We start from the raw sequence: 18,753 nt of genomic DNA, 5'->3' as shown, positions 1-18,753 counted from the left end.
ATTACATGGGCGTCGATCTGTCATCGAGAAAATAAAAAAATGGAAATAGTATAGTAAAAACTCATAGGTCCGACTAGCGATGGTAGCGATTGTTCTAAAAAAAAAACAATCGAATAAATCGAAAATCGACGGAATCAACAATCGATTGTCGATTAGTAACAAAAAAGAATCGAATAACAATCGACGTTCGAATAAAAATCAACGTTCGAATAAAAATCGACGTTCGAATAACAATCGACGTACGAATAACAATCGACGTTCGAATAACAATCGACGTTCGACTAAAAATCGACCTTGAAATAACAATAGACGTACGAATAAAAATCGACCTTGAAATAACAATCGACGACCGAATATAAATTATACCGCGCGGCCACATACGTGTGCCGTAATTGGCTCAGGAAAATGTGAAGCTGCGTCGTGTTGCAAAGTTATCGTCACTTGCCACTGGTTGGAAAATGTAAAGTATTGTATTACATTTTAGTTAATTGTTTGTAATATATTGTTGAGAAATAATTATACCATAAATCTTTTTGTATCAAAGAGAATGGTATATTATAATGTAATTAAAAGTAATGTAAAGTTAAATTTAACTCTAATGGTATCTTATAAAGTCATTATAATACTATGGATTCTCATCGATAATCCAGATGTCGTAGTCATCCCCTAAGTTCGTTTCATGATAACGTTTTCAAAAAGAGGTCATCTGAAAAATATAATATACGTTTTCATGGCGCATATTATAGAAAAAGATTATCAGAAAATATAAAATATGTCTTCTTAGCGTATATTATAGATAAAAGTTATCACAAAAAATTATGTACTCATAGTTACATTAAGATTAATTGGTGATATCTTTGAAGAAAAATAATGTTAACAACGCGAGTAGGGTGTGAGAGTGTGTGGCCACGAGGCGCAGTGAGCAGTGCGAGAAGCAAGGTGTGGACGCACCATTAAATAACGGAATGCAACAAAGCTGCGGAAGGGTGCACGACGCACGTGCGCATCTCCCACCAAATGTATAAGACTGACTCAGGTTACTTAAACACAGAAATTAGGGGCTCATCGCTGCTAGTAGCTTTGTGTATACTAAATAATTGACCAACAATCAAATAGCTTTGATAGTTCGATTTTTTCGTAACAATCGCTTATCGTTTGACTGCGCTGTTACTAGTTTTGCATGTACTAAACCAACAATCAAACAATCGACGAACAATCGACCAACAATCGAACTATCAAACAATCGAACAATTTCGATGTATTCGTATGTATTCGTATGTATTCGAATAACTATCGAACAATTTCGATTGTTCGATAGTTATTCGAATACAATCGAAGAATTTCGATAGTTATTCGAATACAATCGAACACAATAACAATCGAATAATTCGATTGTTTTTAGTAATAATCGCGCATCGCTAGGTCCGACCCACGGAACAGTTTTTTCTGTTCCGTGGTCCGCCATCATACATAGTTATTAGTAATATATGTTACTATTATAACAGATTATAGTAACCTTTAGGAATAGAGTCATCTTACGTCATAATATATATATGTACAGCAGCGCCGCCAAGCGAATGGTGGGTCAAACTCGGCATGTTATACATACATACATACATATAAATATTCACATCAGGGTTGCCGATTTGTGGGGAATTCCCGGATTTGCGGGGAAATCCAACTCAAGTGGGGATTGGTTTGTGCGCTGAATGTGTGGGGAATTCAACATGTTAACATTTAATTGTCAGTAAGTAATAATAAATATTCGATTTTACTTATAAATAAGCTGATCAAAGCCCGAATTTGTCCTGAAAATTACTTGGAAATGTTCGTTCTACTACGTTCAAATTTGGATGATATAGAGGATATATATAGGAATAAAAGCTTTCAAAAAGTATGGCAGATTAAAAAAAAAAAAAAAGAAAATGTACTCTGTATAGCTATCACGGATTCATCATATATAAAATATGTTGGACTTTAAATGTAGGGAATTATATACATTTCTACAAAGTATTATTTAAGAAACCTTTTATTTAGAATAATACCGTTTTTCGATCCTGTAATAGATTAAATTTTTTAAACAAATTTCTAAATCTTTCAGAAATTGTTTTACGGTCCAAAAATAAAATTTGTGCTTCCATTCGCTAAAGTTTTTTTGATTTGCTCACTGCTGGGCACGGTTCTCCTCAGAAACACCATGACGGCTGAAAAATACCGTAACGAAGTGCTAGTGCCGATAATCTACCCCGATAGACTACAAATGGACCAAGAATTCACGCTCATGCACGATAACGCCCGTCCGCACACAGCGAGATTGGTGACGGGATGGTTGCAGGAACACGACGTATCGGTCTTGGGCTGGCCCGCTCAATCACCTGAACTAAACCCCATAGAGCACGCGTGGGACTAGCTCTAAAGGGCTTTGAGGCATTTCCCTGCAAACATTGCGAAGGAATAGCAACTTTTTTTGAATCTTAGCTGGACCTGGGACAATATACCGCAGCAAGACTTGGATAACTTAATCCAAAGTATTAAAATCGTTGCAGGACCGTTATAAATGTCACGGGTGGTTTTACAGAATACTGATTTTTCACATAACTGTTAAAAACAATAACTTTTCCCTACTATTCACATTTTCTGGAGTATAGTCAGATAAATGTCAGATAAAAGTCTATAAAAATACTAGTTTTTGCTCGCGTTTAAAAGAAAATAATATGACATGACAAACATACACAAAACTGAAAATTCGTACCTTCATTGGAACGTCAGTGGCGCCATCTGGCGAAAATCGGTCGTACCAACTCTGGAACCTTCGTGGGCTCATGGAAAACAACTTTGCTAAATATCATCACTTGATCAAATGCATAGTTTACGATTCAATCCTTATTAATAGTAATAATAATCGTTTTTTTTGGTCCAAAAGATCGATTCTCCGATTAATCGATCTTAGATCGCCATCCCTGGTTCCCGTGGGATTTCCGGGATAAAAATTATCCTATGTCCTTTCTCGGGTCTCAGACTATCTTTGTACAAAATTTCATTAAAATCGGTTCAGTGGTTTAGGCGTGAAGAAGAGACAACCAGACAGACAGGCTTACTTTCGGATTTATAATATTAGTAAGGATGCACATGTTGTATGTTATCTTTAATAAACTTGAGATAGAGTGCATTCAAAATATCCCCAGACGGTTTTCATGTGTGTAGTATGTATCTATATATTTCATATTATGAATTCTAAATATATATAGAATATATAGAAATATTCATATAAAACAGATACATATATAGATTTATATTATACTGTTTCCGCAGTACTTTTTTTATTTATATTAGTAATTTATTAGTATAAGTCAGGGGGTAATTATTCAGCTAATAACACGGGTCAACATGAAATTTGACTTTGATTGCAAAGCATTAAATTTCGGTAGTTTCAGGTCGTAATAAGACGGAAAAAAAATATATGGCATGAAAAACTTTGCTTTTGTGCTTAGAAGACTGATTGAACGAAATTTTTAAAAATCTCGGATTTTAATTTTTGATTGAAAATAAAACTATTGAAATAAAAATGTTTATTATTTTTATTAAGTTTTACTATCAAATTAGCTTACAGAAAAGTGGAAAATAACTTAAAAGTGCACACTTTTACTTTTTCTTTTATGTTCATAGCTACTTTCTCTAAATAAACCCCAAATATAGTCGCCCATCATGTTTTCATTGTATTGGCCTTGATAGCGTTGTTCAAAATTCATGATATCACAAAAGCAAACTTTATACCGAAAAAAGGTATTTTCTTTTCGTTTTTGTGCATAACTAACTGGAAAATAATAGTATAAACTTTAGGACAAAGAACGAAGATTTTTTTGTAGAGTCGTGTAATAAAAACAAAAATTGAAAGTAACTACAGCCTTCAATTTTACGTCACCTACACGCGTGCGGAGGTGGTAGACATTTTTAGGTATAAAGGAAAAAAACAATTGTAATAATCGTTAAAATCATCGTTTATTTTGTATGCAAACAAAATGGAATCACATTGATACATTTTTAAAACGTAGTCATCAAATAAAATCCCTCAGTCTGGTCTATAATAAATTTCTTAGGTTACTGTTAGATAAGTTATCAATATATAGCTAAGTATCCTCTGTCTACTATTCGAGCATAGTAGGCATAGGGAAATTACTATGTTTATGCAGTAATCCTATCCAACAATAAGTTGTGCCCAATCTTTCAATTCTCTGACAGATAAAAGATAATAATATACAATTTATTAAGGGTAAATGCAGATATTATAAAATATCTTCCCTTTAAACCTATCTCACACTAATATATTAAATGTTTATAGTACAGGTACAATTGGGCATATTAATACTTCAGAATTTTTTACAATAAGGGCCATAATACCCTATTACAAACCATCAGCATCTAAAATTACATTATATACAATTTATACATACTTAACAGAAAAATATTATTTTTAAATTACATTAATCAACATTAACATATATTACATACATACATTTTTTAAATCTTACACTCTAAACACCACGGCGTAGCAAAAACGTATAACGATATTTTTAAATTCACAGAATTTTCGTTTTTATGCCTATTTTTTTGATAATGGTTGTAGCATAATGTATGAATGTCAAGGGAAATAAAGTAAAGCTAAAATCGAATTTGTCGGGTCGCAACTCTTATTGCGGATTGCAAATTTCTACGTTGTATCAGGTAAACTATTCGTCGCACAAAGTTTTAAGAAAATTGGAGTTTCAAATTAAATTATTTCCAACTTTGGTTTCATACTTTCCACACGTGGAAAGAAAGGATGGAAGGTAGTAGAACCCTTTATGGTTCGACTTCGGCGGCACCACCGCCACACCTATTGCTGCGTTATAACAGCAGTGTTAAGCGCTGCTGTGTTCTGGTTTGAAGGGCGTTCCAGCTTAGTCCTCAAGTAGCGGCGCATCTGTGGCTGACCTCAGGTAGGAATATCCAATCCTATCTGGGGTTGATTACAAATGTCCTTGGGCGGCAGTAGCCACTAACCATCAGGTGAACCCCATGCTCGTGTGCTACTCCCATATTATATTTTAAAAAAAAGTTATTTCAATCAAACGTACTTAACTGTCAACGCATAAACGGGGGGTAACTCCCCCCGTTTATGCGTTGCGAAAACGTATACTTGGTTGTGTCTGACGAGGGCATTCGCGGCGTTCAGTTCTTGGAATTTGCGGGCCATGCCCGTGATGAAGTCGATGTCGGTGTGACGCACGAGCAGAGCATCGGCCCTGTCCCCCCCTGCATCCCCCTGCGGCGCCTCCGTCACCAACAGCGGCTCCATGCCGTACGTCTTCAGGTTCAGCACGCACAAGTTGGCTTCCTCGCGAAGCAACGAGTCGCACTCTTCCGTACTCGTCACCGCTGACAATAGCTGTCGAAAGCGAAATGTCAAGTAGAATACGTTATTATAATATTGTTAGGAGTGATGGTAAGAATAAGAAACTTTAATTGTCAAATGCGGGTATTAACTAAAAGTGGACGTATAAAAAGCCATTGTAGATCGTCTACTGGGTAGTTACTTTCCGATCTTTGTAAAGGAGGTTACTCTGCCAGTTTTGTTGCTCATTTGCGTTTAATTGTTTTTCTGTTAATTTATTTTGGAAAGTTAAGGTTCTCGGCTTATAAAAAATTGGTTTTCAAATAATTTGCTGACGATATTCCTAACAATATAGTTTTGTTTTTAGAGTATATTTGACGGTTTAACAAATGAGGCGTTGTTGGATTCGTCTCAATTGTGGAAGTGAGATAAGCTACATTCAGTTATGTATTTGTAAGCTCTCGTTGTCTTTTTTGTTTTTATAACAAGTGAACTACATTTAGCTTTATCATTTTTATTAAAAAATAAATTTAAAAAACACCTACAGGGGAAATAAAAAAAACTAATTGTTTTTTTGTTTTGTGATAACACAAGCGCAGTCAAGTACCTCGCAGTGTATTTCTTACTAGCCGTGCCCCGGGGTTTCACCCATGTTAAAAAGAAATCTAACAATATACATAACATAAAATATAAGTAGCCTAAATTACTCCTTCAAAATCCCATCAAAATCGATCCAGCCATTTCAGAGATTAGCCGGAACAAACAGACAGAGAAAAATTTTAAAAAAATGCTTTGGTGTATGTACCGTATATATATTGATATATATGTAGTAAAAGCGGTTATTTCAATATTAAAAACGCACACTCCAATTTTATTTATATGTATAGATTCATAATTTCGTACTCACCAAACCGTAACGTAGAGGGTCGTCAGACAGTTTCTTGAAATGCCTGTCGAGTACTTGCAAGATATCTGCTGATGATTCATATTTAAGTTCCCGGTTCATGTCAGCTATCTTAGCGAATGACTTTACCTTTAATGAATTAGGATTATTTTCGCTTTGGTTCGATTCAATTATTTCAATTTTTATTTCTTTATCTTTCTTTTGATAGGTATTTTTCTTTTTTCTTGTATTGCATTTCTTGGGCCAAATGATTTGTGCAAAAGGCTTTGAAAACCAGTAAGTGGGTTGGCTACAGTGTAATAATTTTTCCGTTAAAACTAAGAAGTGATCTCCTGGAGCCCACAGGGGCTTAGATGAGTCCAGCCTTATGATCTTGCTAGTGCTTCGCAGCTGGTTTGCACAATCGTCTGACGATATGCATGATGAACCGAGAACGGAGCGCAACTCGCTTGGTCCTTCTGCTGCAGATTGCACTTCTAGAATGAGATTTAAATATTTAGAATAGCTATTGAATATTACAGTCCCATCATATATAAATACATTTTAAAATCAATTTTTCACATTTATCATTACGTTTGTTTTTTATTATTATGAGAGGGTAAATACTGAGAAATGTTAGTTTATTTCACTTTTGATCCTTATTTCTTTGCTAGAATTTAAAAGAAATTTTTGCATTGAAATTCAATATTTAATTCTTTATGACATTTAGCGCTTTCTGTAGTTATTATTGCTTCCTGAAACGAAAGATAATGCCTCTTACTCTTTTTTTTTTTTGTTTACGAGGGGGAAACCTTCAAAAGGTACCCGGTGCCGTGGGAGCGACACAGGGTTATGTGGAATTTTTACCGCACTAAAACCCCCCCGGTGGCCTTCCTCTACGTTGCCAAGAGGACTCCGGGATCTCCTACGGAACGCAACCGGAGTCCTCTGAACGCGTCGCCCCTTCGGGCTCCACCCAGGTAAGCTCCAGGACTCGCCACACCGTCTGGTGTTAACGACGGTATGCGACCACACACACCGCCGTCCTTCCCGGAGTTGCTTACCGGACGGCTCGACCTCCCAATCTTGCCGTCCGCAACCCCGGAAGCCCCCTTTTAGTCGCCTCTTACGACAGGCAGGGGATACCGTAGCCCTATTCTAGTCCCGGGACTACAGGGACAAATGCCTCTTACTCTAGCCCAAGTTGCCCAAGCTGAGTTGCTTAAACGTCAAGGGCGAACTCGGCGAAGATTTGTTGAAACGTTAAGTGTACCGCGCACAATTCTTCGATATGCCTTGGAAGGTACAACCAGATCGACCTCTTTACGAAAATATCAGAAAGTGGCAGAATGAGGTCAGCCCGAGATGACCGATTTATTACTTTAGAAATTCCAAGAAATCAGTTTTCTACTGCCGTTGAGATAGGGCAGTGCCTACAAACAGTAAGAGGGTCAACGTGAGTGAACAAAAATAACAAGGAGAATGGAGGAACGTAATTTACATATTAAAAGACCAGCTCGATGCCCAGAACTGCTTAGGAACTACCGCGTATGTCCATTGCGATTTGCTCGCGATCACGTAAATTGGACTCACGAGCAATGGAGCAAAGTTTTGTGAACTGATGTGTTAAGAACAGGTGGGCACACGAGATGGGCAAAAAAGGGGTGAGGAACGAGTCAAGACTGGTTCATGCCGATCATTACGAGACAAACAGTGAGTTTTCATGGAGGGTCTCTTATGGTTTGGGGAGGAGTAAGTTTGGTGGCTCGCACCGAGTTAGTGGCGATCGAAGATCGTCTAATGGGTGTACGAGAATTCGAAGACATCCTTCACATGATGTTGATGTTTCGCCATACATGTGGGTTATAGCTAAAAATGCAATGGCCGGTTAGAAGTTCACGCTTGAACCCCATAGAACACGTCTGAGACATGGTAAAAAGATATGTGGCGATATCCCGCTACTCGACAAAAGATGGCGCCACGAGTATTCTAAATCACGCTATCGAAGTTTTCTAAATATCTTGCATATATACAAACTCCCAACTGTGACTGTCGGAGCACGGCCGCTCCCCGGGCATGATTACCTAGCCCGGCGGGAGATCTCCCTTTGCCAAAAATAAATTAGACTAAGTTCTAACCCTACACAAACCGTCCGTAAAATAACCGTTAGGTGCCTGACAAAAAAATCCACAAGTGGACATATAACATCATCCACAGCATGCAAGATCCCATCCAAGCTGTCATCAGGACCAGAGTTAGTAACACGCGTTATTAATTTTTAATTATGATGTGTTATTTTTTACTTTGCATAATTTTAAGTTTCTCCTCTATGTAAAAAAACACTTTATTATAAAAAATCGTAAAATCTAACTTTTAAGTGTATATCACTCATTGTCATTTGGAAAATAAATAATAACATTAGTTTTAACAAATATTTAAGCATTTCATGTGTTATTTTGATTGAAAACGCTAAATTGAACTTGGGCCACATTTCGTGCCGCTGAGTGTGTATGTATTTGTTTTAAAAATAAAACGAGTCTATCTAATAATTTGTTAATTTATTTGGATAATATTGGAATAACTTTATAACTTAACTTTAATATTGTTTTTAAGTATAGTGTGATAATCGTTTGTTGTTCATCATTATCATGGTGACTACCAGACTTTCTATTCTATTCTAAAGTTCCTAAATATATTAATAGATCCTACGTGTATAATACAATATACATGTCACCTTTCCATTTTTTCATAAGCGAAGTACTAAAACATTAATGCAGCTAAGTAATAAACAAAGGTGAAATTTTATGACATTTATCTATCAGCTTAAGCAAAACCAGTACTACAGCTGTCTTAGGTACTTATTAAATTGAAAAAACACTTACCAATACCATACATAAGTTTCTTATTAGGTTGTGTAATGTTGCATTGTATGGGCGTTATACCCAACGATAGAGGCGTAGAGGTTGAAGTTAATGCATTGCACAGTATCGGTGATGAATTTACATTTGTAGATGTTGAAATTAATGCATTGCACAGAATCGGTGATGAATTTACATTTGTAGATGTAAGTGAATTTTGCATTTGCATTAGTGATACCATTGAAGGTGTATGTGGAGCTGTAAAGGACATAACCGAGAGAGGGATTGCAAGTGTGGGCGTCGGAGGGATTGTAGGAGCAGTTGTCTGTGTCAATGTGGGCGTGATTGTATCTGATGTGGGCGTGTCGGTAGTCGGCAATATGTATAATGATCCGTCGTTATACTCATTGTTTAATGAGTTAGCAGTTATAGATTCGCTGGACACCATGTTTATTGGGAACGGTTCACCTGCAAAAAAATTAGGATTACATGATAAATCGGGACATGTAACTAAAAAATATGGTTATTAAAATTATTATATACAGAGATATGTTGTAATTCAAAATGGCGATTATATTACAAGCTAGCAAATTAAGCAATATATATTTATTTAATTAAATAAATAATGGTTTACAAAATCCTACTTTATTTACTCTGTTTATGTTACGCGGAAGGGTTTATACATATGAGGGTATGGTCGCGCCATACTTCTAGACCGCTCTGAAGTTGTTGCTTGCAGGTTCAGTTAGCATATACTCCGTAAGGTAAGGGCAGACTAACGCAGCTATGTACCCGCGGGCGAGAGTGGGCTGTCCCGTGCTGTCTTCGTCCCGCTAATATCTACAATTTGCTATTGCGACGAGACTCGTTTCTATATTCGGAACGGACTAGCAGTTTGGCGCGGGCTCTAACATCTTAATTCTCAAGAGACGCAACGCATCTGTGGTCGACTTCAGGTTGAATTCTTATTCCATATTAAGTTAATTACATGTCCATGTACGGCAGTGACAACCAACCGTCCGGTGCAATGCATGTTTGTTTGCACTTTAATGTTATAAAAAATAAACAACTGGTTATATGGTTTCAGTTAGTGAATGTAATCTATCGTTTATCAATGAAACTGCACATGCAAAGTTACCTCGATGTTGAATTGGGGATATAATCGTGCCTGTATACGAATCTGTATACGAATTTAAAAACAAGTGCGGACCATTTCGACTAATGGTATTAGTTGTAGGATGAACATTTGCCCTTGTAATCTTGTTTCCTTTAGTCCCCGGGGCCGCAAGTGAGCAAACCCCAGTGATGATTGGAGTTAGACCTGTATCCTTAACGACCAGCGCGTCGTCCGCGGTCACCAGATAAGGCTGTGTTTGTACGTCTGTTTCTGGTAGCGAATACATCCCCGCTAATGTAGACGGTTTCTTTATTATAGTACATTGTAATAAATCATCTAGATCTTCTAGTTTTTCATCTATATTTCCAGTGATCGGTTTTTTAGGCGTAATAGTTTCCGTTGCTTTTGTTTGTTGATTGTCAGGCTGCGTTATGACTATATCTTGAACAGTTTTCATATGTTGCTTTCGCTTTCTTTTTCTCTTAGCTTGATATTGCTCAAAAATAATTTCATCGACCTAAAACGTTTTAAAATATATGTAGATATGTATATTAATTTTTATTCACTGTACCAATAACCAACTCGCACCCTCTACAGCCTATATAAAACACGGTAGCAGTTTAGTAATGACTAAGGTTTTAGACATAGAAAAAGAGACTAAAATAGTGGTTCTTAACATTGAATTATAAAATGTATAATGTGGTTTGCTTTTAACTAATTCTATGAGGAACATGTTCTTGTTCATGTAGATTTTTTTCTAGTAACCTAACGAAACTGTTTTTTTAAACGAAACCGAAAAAGACAATGGAGTTTCGACCGCAACCGTTATTTTATAGATTTTTTTAAAATTTACATATTTTCTTGAAATTTAGAGATTGACACTCATAGAAGTATATAGACTAGTCGAAAGCAATTCGAATGTTTCGAACATTTATATATTTCGGTTGTGGTTGAAACATGGCCGAAATCGCTCTCGGTCGGTCACTACAATATACGGTATTAACTTACCATCGCTTGGTTGATGTCGAACTGTTTGGCAAATTTACTTTCTATTAATTGCACCTTGCGATTAAGAGCTTTGGCCTTTTTCTGACGTTGACTTTTAATTAATTTCTGCTTTGCTTTGCTGCTTTTGTTCGTTAAGGAACTTTTTTTTGAGGTAATGTCCTTAAACAAAGTAAATTTGACGGTAGGAACAAATTGCTTGTCCCTGTAGTTCCGGGACCAGAATAGGGCTACGGTATCCTCTGCTTGTCGTAAGAGGCGACTAAAAGGGGGCTTCCGCGGTTGCGGGCGGCAAAAGTCGGAGCTCGAACCGCCCATCCAGCGACCCCGGGATGGACGGCGGTATGTGTGGTCGCATACCGTCGTGCACACCAGACGGAGTGGCGAGCGTCAAGCTCACCTGAGCGGAGCCCGACGGGGCACCACGAGGACTCCGGTTGCGTTCCGTTGGAGACCCCGGAGTCCTCTACGCAGTAAGAGCCCCACATAACCCCGTGTCGCTCTCACGGCACCGGGTACCTTTTGAAGATTTCCCCCTCGTTAACAAAAAAAAAAAAGAAAAAAAAAAGATTTTTTTATAGAAAAGCTTATAGCAATATTATTACATATTTGTATTATTAGTATTATTTTAAATAAAGATATCTAATGCCGGTAATTATTATGTTTTATTTTAATGTCGTAAATAAGAAATATTATGCTTGTCGTATGTCTCTTTTATTACATTATTGTTAGTACTATTACCATTATATAATAGGTACTACAAACCTATCATACATATAGTATTATAATACTGACCGTATATCACGTGGTCGTCGTCAACCCATTATTGTTCCACTGCACGGGTCTCTTCTCATAATGAGAAGGATTAGGCCACAATCCAGAGCGCTGGCCAAGTGCATATTGGTAGACTTCACATACCATTGAGAACTTTTTTGTTACGGCAGTTTAGATTCTCACAACACTCAAATGAGTAAAAAAACCCGTTATAAAACGAATATAGATCCACGCAGTAAGACCTCTACGACAATGGTATGTAAAATTTCCTAACTCTATTATAAAAACGTTTAAATAGTTACTAACCAAGTTTTTAACGATATTTCTCTGTATCGAAATATCATTTAGCAGTGGTACTGTTTTGTGCCCACGTTTCCCAAAACTATTATTGTCACCGTTTATTATTTTGTAATTCGTATTCGTCAAGGGAGCTATGTTTTTGGGGGTTACCTTAAAAAAAGATAGGTATAAGAGACAACTGTGTTTAAGTAAAAGGATTCTTTTGTAAAGCTGTATGATTTTTTCAAATGGGCCTTCAGGGCCAAATCCGAAACAAGAACCACAGCCACAAAAATTTGTTAATACGTGAAGTGTTTAAATTAATGAATGGCGGAAACTTAATTGCCAACTTAATATGAAAAAAAAGTTTGTCATTTATCATTACTTCCCAGAATTTGATCCTTATAAGCGACACTATCAGATAGTGGAATAATATAGGGTGTATTTTTTTCAAAATGAACTCGATCGATTTCCGGTTAGGAAAAAAGTTATTTTAAAAAACGAATGATGCAGTTTTAGTTTTTATCAAAATAGGCCGCGTAACTCCTTTCAGCATTTTTCGCTAATCCTTATAGTTGCGGATTGGGACCTGAAGGCCTATTTGAAAAATTCACCCTGTATATCAAGTTGGTAATATTATTAAAAATATGGTCCAAGTAAAATTTCGGTAATAATGGCCAAATAGGTGTCTTAATTTCTACCCAGAAAGCTTAATACAAAAATTTCATAGTATTTGCTTCAAAATTAAAGGCTCAATAACCTGTCAACCATTTTATTCGGAATTTCGGGAATTCCTTTCTTACTCACTTATCTATATAAAGAACCTATGTGCAAAATTTTGAGAACTCGTAATTTTAGCGGTTTCGGGTGTATGTTGATCTTTGGCACAGTAAATTAGATTACATGTATATCACAGAAGTAATTAAGACTAATATAACGACATTTTAACGAAATTCATTCAGCCGTTCGGAAAAATCCGACGGTAACTATAACGAAATTTACAATCATACAATATACGTGCGAAAAATGTAACCCTTCCTTGGCAGTCGGGTAAGAGCCGGTCCACACGCATGCGTGCGCGTGCGCACGTGCGTCGACGCAGCGCATACGCTACTGAACTGCAGCGCACAAGACGAAGCGGGCGGGGGAGTACTCATTGCGTTGCCGGAGCGGCAGCGTTCAGTTGTTTATGCTTTGATAAGGAACGCACACGCAAGCTGATCTCGCTTATTTTTACGTATTTTAACAGTGACGTAGTAATAGCAGCAATGCCAGACGTCTTTTCCGATCCATGCTTTCTATAGAATGACTGCGACGATTACTTAAAATGCTCGCCGCAACGGTGCGTCGCCGTTGCGATGACGGACGCAACGCAACGCGCCGTGTAGACTGGCTCTGAAAAGAGTGTTATACTTACCATGGCTTGATTGATATTGGGCTGTTTGTCAATATTTTTATATTCTGCTTCTGGATACAATGTTAGATCTATGACTGGCATTTCATCTTGACGATTAATTACTGTTGCTTTTTCATTTATTTTTTTTGTGGAGGAAGTGTTTCTTTCTATTTTGGAGGTGGTATCCTAGAATAAATAATATAATATTTAGGATAGGTATAAGCCTTACGTCTGCAATTCTATTTATATAATTTTTATTTCACTTTTCTATGTTCTTTTATAGAAGTTGATACAAACCTATCATCTACTATTATATTATATATAATATAAGGCTATTTATTGATATTTTTTTACTAACAACTGAAACTCCAAATCTTTAAAAAGGCCAATTTGTAATTTTGTAGGTATGGCAGGTACCTGCCATACCTACATAAATATTCAATATCTTTTAATCATTGTAAACTCACTTTTTCTTACTTTTAATAAACATAAAACTGTTAAGTATGTGGGAGAAAATTTTAATAAAATATTGTACCGCTTCAAACTCAACATTATATTGGGAAAACATTTAACAAACCTTAGTCTTATCTTTTTGTTGACTCCGCACTGAGATAGGCGACACTTGTGCCGTTAAAATTGTTTTATTCATTCTGCGAACCTCATCAATATCAGCTAATTCCACTTTCTTTACAACCCCGTCGCGACATGAATATACTCTAAATAATGATAACTTATATTTATTGTCTTTTGATCTTTCCCATCGACCAATGACTTCATCGGTTTCCGATGGTGCACTTTCAGTCTCTGAACTGTCTGATATATTTATTGTTGTAATAGTATTTGATAGTTTCTTTTTTCGGCCGCTAACACGTCGGATGGTTTCAACAGATTCATTTTTAGATTTCCTTGTAAGTTTCCGTCTTCTATAACTTTCAACAGGGTAAGTGCTAAAGCCGAAATACTTTGAGTTAATGCGGTTGCATTTGAAATATCTTCTCCAAATAAGTGTTTTGTCAATATGAGTTAACTTAACTTGTACTTTTTGTGTCAGTTTTGGATGTTTTTCTGAAAAAAGTGACTTACAATTTTCATATTGTTTTGTGTACATTTCGGTATTTTGTAACTGATGACTTTTTACTTCAAGCACATCAAATGTTACCAAAGAAATTACTGCCCATATCCAACATATACTATGTTGTTGTATATACTACCCGACCAAGCCAACTAGACGAATGTCAAACATGACGGCATTGTGCCTACCAGTGGCAAAAAAATAATAACTTGTTGTGAAGGATTTATCTGAGGTTGTTTTGTTTGCTGATGACACTTCCCTAGTGTTTAGGGTAAAACGACAATCACAGGTTCCCAACGTCATTAATGAAACTCTTTGCTTGATTCAGAACTAGTTTGATGCAAATAACCTACTCCTCAATTCTAATAAAACTAAATGTATTAAATTTATGTTACTAAATGTAACGACTATGGGGATGATTGTCGCTCTAAATGGTGAGACTTTGCAATCTGTCAATGAAACTGTTTTCTTGGGGATAACCATTGATTCTAAACTCCAGTGGGGCCCTCACATCTCTGCTTTGTCCAGCAGACTTAGTACTGCAGCTTTTGAAGTCAGAAGAATTAGACAGTTAACAGACATCCCCACTGCCAGGCTTGTCTATTTCAGTTACTTTCACAGCATTATGTCTTATGGCATTCTGCTGTGGGGTAGTGCTGCTGACATAGACTCTATATTTACTATTCAAAAAAGAGCAATAAGGTCAATATATAGTCTGCGACGTGGTGAGTCACTGAGAGAACTGTTTCCCACTATTAACATATTGACGGTACATAGTCAATACATCTATGAAAATATTATGTATATAAGAAAACATACTGATATGTTTGAAAAAAATAGTAACCACCATAACTTTAATACTAGAAATAGAAATAAATTAGCAATTCCTAAACATAGATTATGCAAGGTGGCTAGATCTTTCATGGGTAACTGTATTCGCTACTACAATAAAATACCTAACCACATTTTGAATCTCACAGAAAAAAAGTTCAAATATGTCGTTAAACCAACGCTATGTAAAAAAGTGTACTATAAACTAAGTGATTATTTGACTGACAAAACGGTGTGGTCTGAAGTAGTTCCAGCTCCACATGTACCATTAGGTTAAGTTTAACATTGTAAAATCCAATTTTTTTAAAAGATGTGTGTTATGGAGTTTCTTTCGCCGCTTCTTCTCCACAACGAAACACCTTGTAAAGTGGTGCTAGTTTGACATTCAAAAAGTGCTCTGTAAAGAACCTATTTTGAATAAAAAAAATTTGATTTGATTTCATTTGAAATGTTGATTTATACCAATGAAATGTAAATTTAAATAAATTTCTGTCTAATGATTTATACTTTAGTGACTGTTACAAAAACTAAATATGTGTACAAAAAATAATGTAAAAAATAAAATTCGCAATATCACTGTTTGCTCTCCGCTATGAATAGTCTTATTTTCCCCATATCGATGCTGTCATAGTACACGGCACAGTCAAAAGTTAACAAATACCGTACTAAATAACAAAGAAACAAAACTATATATATTGACAACAATAACAACATTAAACAAAAAATAAAATCCAGGAATTATTTGTGAATTTGTGAACAGTACTAGGATGTGAGCGGGGCATGAGAGACCACCTCAAGGAGGGAGGCCACATTCCACCAGTTCATCTAGTTGGCTTGGTCGGGTAGTATTAATAAATATTACAAAATTGCATATAAACTTTACAACCTCTCTGACTTTGTGATAAATATTACAATTAAACTATGAAAATAAATATTGATAAAATTATATTTGAGTCATATTCATATTTTCATACTAAAAGTAGTAGTGTTAAAAGACTATCTCAAATGATACTTACCCATCAAAAGACGGCTTACTTTAATATGCATAATGTTATTTAGTTGAGTTGATTCATTGTTTTCTTTCTTGCTTGAACTTGTCATCGTATTAAACCACTTTTTCTTGCCAGCTTATTTTGCTTTCATCTGCTTGCAGTTAGCTCAGTAAGAAATTGTTTGAATGTGTGAAGAAATATTTTAAATGTAACTTCTTATTAATGATGTAGCTGTTGTACATATTAGTCAGTAATACTAGTAAACAAGTACTTGGCTCCTCAAGCTCACGCAGCAAGTTGCCAGCTCCAGGCCTTCTTTCTATTTCTTTTCAGTATGCCATTTATTATCACTTCTGGAAAGTTTTCATGCATATAAAATAAATATTTGATGTAAAAACTGCATGCTAATAACAATTAAAATAAAACTATTTATATAAATAATCTATAATATCGCTGTCAGTAGGCAATATTACTAGATTTAAGTCATTATCATCATCAACACATTACTGTCCCACTGGTGTGCACGGGTCTCCTCTCAGAATGAGAAGGATTAGGCCATAGTCTACCATGCAAGTCAAGTGCAAATTGGTCGACTAGATCTAAGTAGTGAAGTTAAAATATGTGTTGTGTTGTAGGTAACACAAACCCTTGAACATCACAGAAGATTGCATGATAAAAATATATCAACATGGTTTCAATGTTCAATTTATAATAAATAAGGCTATAAAACCAATTCAAAATGGATCAGTGTGGTGATGTATGCTCCAGACTTCCTCCTGATTTGGGAAAGGTTCGGCTCAGTTAATTAAAAGTTATTTTCAAATGAAATCAACAATACTTCGACTGTTTTGACGTATTTTGATTCCTATAAATTATTATCGTCATTAATAGGTACCTGTTACTAAATCATATATTTCCAGAGTACATTAGTGATTTCTACATTTTATTAATTATATACATCAATTCATTTTTAAACATGAAACAATTATTATATTATTATTCGCTCCAGATCACTTGTTCGCAAAACGTAAACAATTTATAATTTAGATTTTTGAGAGCTACAAACAGAAACAGATAACCAAACAGAAATGTCAAAAACCATAAAAAGTAGAAAGAGACCTACAGTAACACTATATAGTGATGTCAATTATCGAACTCGAGTTACGCTTTGCTCGAGTTGGATCCGATTATACGAAATAAGTAAGCAAGATAAAAAGAGAGTGTGCGATTAGTTCGTTATTTGCGTGCTTTATATTATGGCCTAATGCTTCGACCGAATAATTTTACGAAGTTATGTAAATCATAATTATTATTATATTAGTACATGGTCGTCTGTAATCTACTGGAATATAATATTTTTTGTACTGTTTTTTTTTAATTCAGGTTTTGAAGTTTCGGAAATAACGGGGTAATTTTTTATCTACCTTCTCAAATAAATTTAAAATTCTTATCAAATTACTTTACAAAAATATATTTAACACTCTTAAAATATTATTTTAAAACATCACAAAGTTTTTCAGAACAACAATTACCTAATTTTGAATTGAATTTTAAATTGAAATTTCGGTCTATAAAACGTTTCTGACATATGACGTATTCGAATAAAAAAAATGTTTTCGTAATAAATCATCTTCTCAAATTTAGACCTGCTAAATCATGTCGTCGACTCGACGTCGTCAGACGTCAACCGACCTCTCTCTGGAGTTGTGTTTAACTCGAGTGGGCCCATCCCTAACTAAAACTATATTATATTGCACAGATTACGTATGAACGCATGTCATACAGTGCTGCCAACAAAATACGCTATTTAAATACGCATTCTGTTGGTCCTCGGAACAATGACTAACATTCAGGTTACTATACTCAAAAAAAGAGTATAATAACCTATATAGACTATACTCTTTGGACTAACATTTTTATTATTATAATATTGTTCCGAGGTTTGGTTAGGTAGGTATAGGTTTTTTGTACTTGACCGGGTCCAAGACCGGTCGAACCTCGATATCGAATTTGCCCATAATTTGAAATTGAATGTTTTGTCAATTCGAAACTAAACATATTCTAATTTTTTTTAATTAAAATATGTTTATACGACTGTTTGAGTCTTAGTGTATTGGGTAGCCAAAGAGTATAGTAACCTCAAGGGTAGCCACGTAAATTCATAAATGACTTTGG

The 18,753-nt window shown here is 35.6% G+C and overlaps 1 protein-coding gene across 4 annotated transcripts; it reads right to left on the bottom strand.

The window, feature by feature from the left end:
• Positions 1 to 3,980: 3,980 nt before the first annotated feature.
• Positions 3,981 to 17,661, bottom strand: LOC140745517 (uncharacterized). Of its 4 annotated transcripts, XM_073077413.1 has the most exons (11): positions 17,474 to 17,661; positions 16,603 to 16,931; positions 14,261 to 14,748; positions 13,705 to 13,869; positions 12,315 to 12,458; positions 11,238 to 11,396; positions 10,251 to 10,746; positions 9,137 to 9,580; positions 6,279 to 6,751; positions 5,172 to 5,425; positions 3,981 to 5,135 (listed from the first exon to the last, which is right to left on the bottom strand). In XM_073077413.1, exons 2-11 carry the CDS (start codon positions 16,685 to 16,687, stop codon positions 5,105 to 5,107), a joined length of 2,739 nt encoding a protein of 912 aa, XP_072933514.1. In that variant the 5' UTR covers positions 16,688 to 16,931; positions 17,474 to 17,661; the 3' UTR covers positions 3,981 to 5,104. The 4 variants fall into 4 exon arrangements, with proteins under 4 accessions (XP_072933514.1, XP_072933513.1, XP_072933515.1 ...); XM_073077412.1 differs by having other exon boundaries at positions 3,981 to 5,425; XM_073077414.1 differs by lacking the exon at positions 12,315 to 12,458 and having other exon boundaries at positions 3,981 to 5,425.
• Between the last annotated feature and the right edge of the window lie 1,092 nt (positions 17,662 to 18,753).

The sequence above is a fragment of the Epargyreus clarus genome, unplaced genomic scaffold, assembly GCF_041222505.1.
Source record: "Epargyreus clarus isolate Ecla_fem2 unplaced genomic scaffold, WU_Ecla_fem_2.2 ptg000010l, whole genome shotgun sequence".
NCBI lineage: Eukaryota > Metazoa > Arthropoda > Insecta > Lepidoptera > Hesperiidae > Epargyreus > Epargyreus clarus.
The sequence above is the reverse complement of the archived record's forward strand: the minus strand, read 5'-3'. Positions and strand labels throughout refer to the sequence as shown.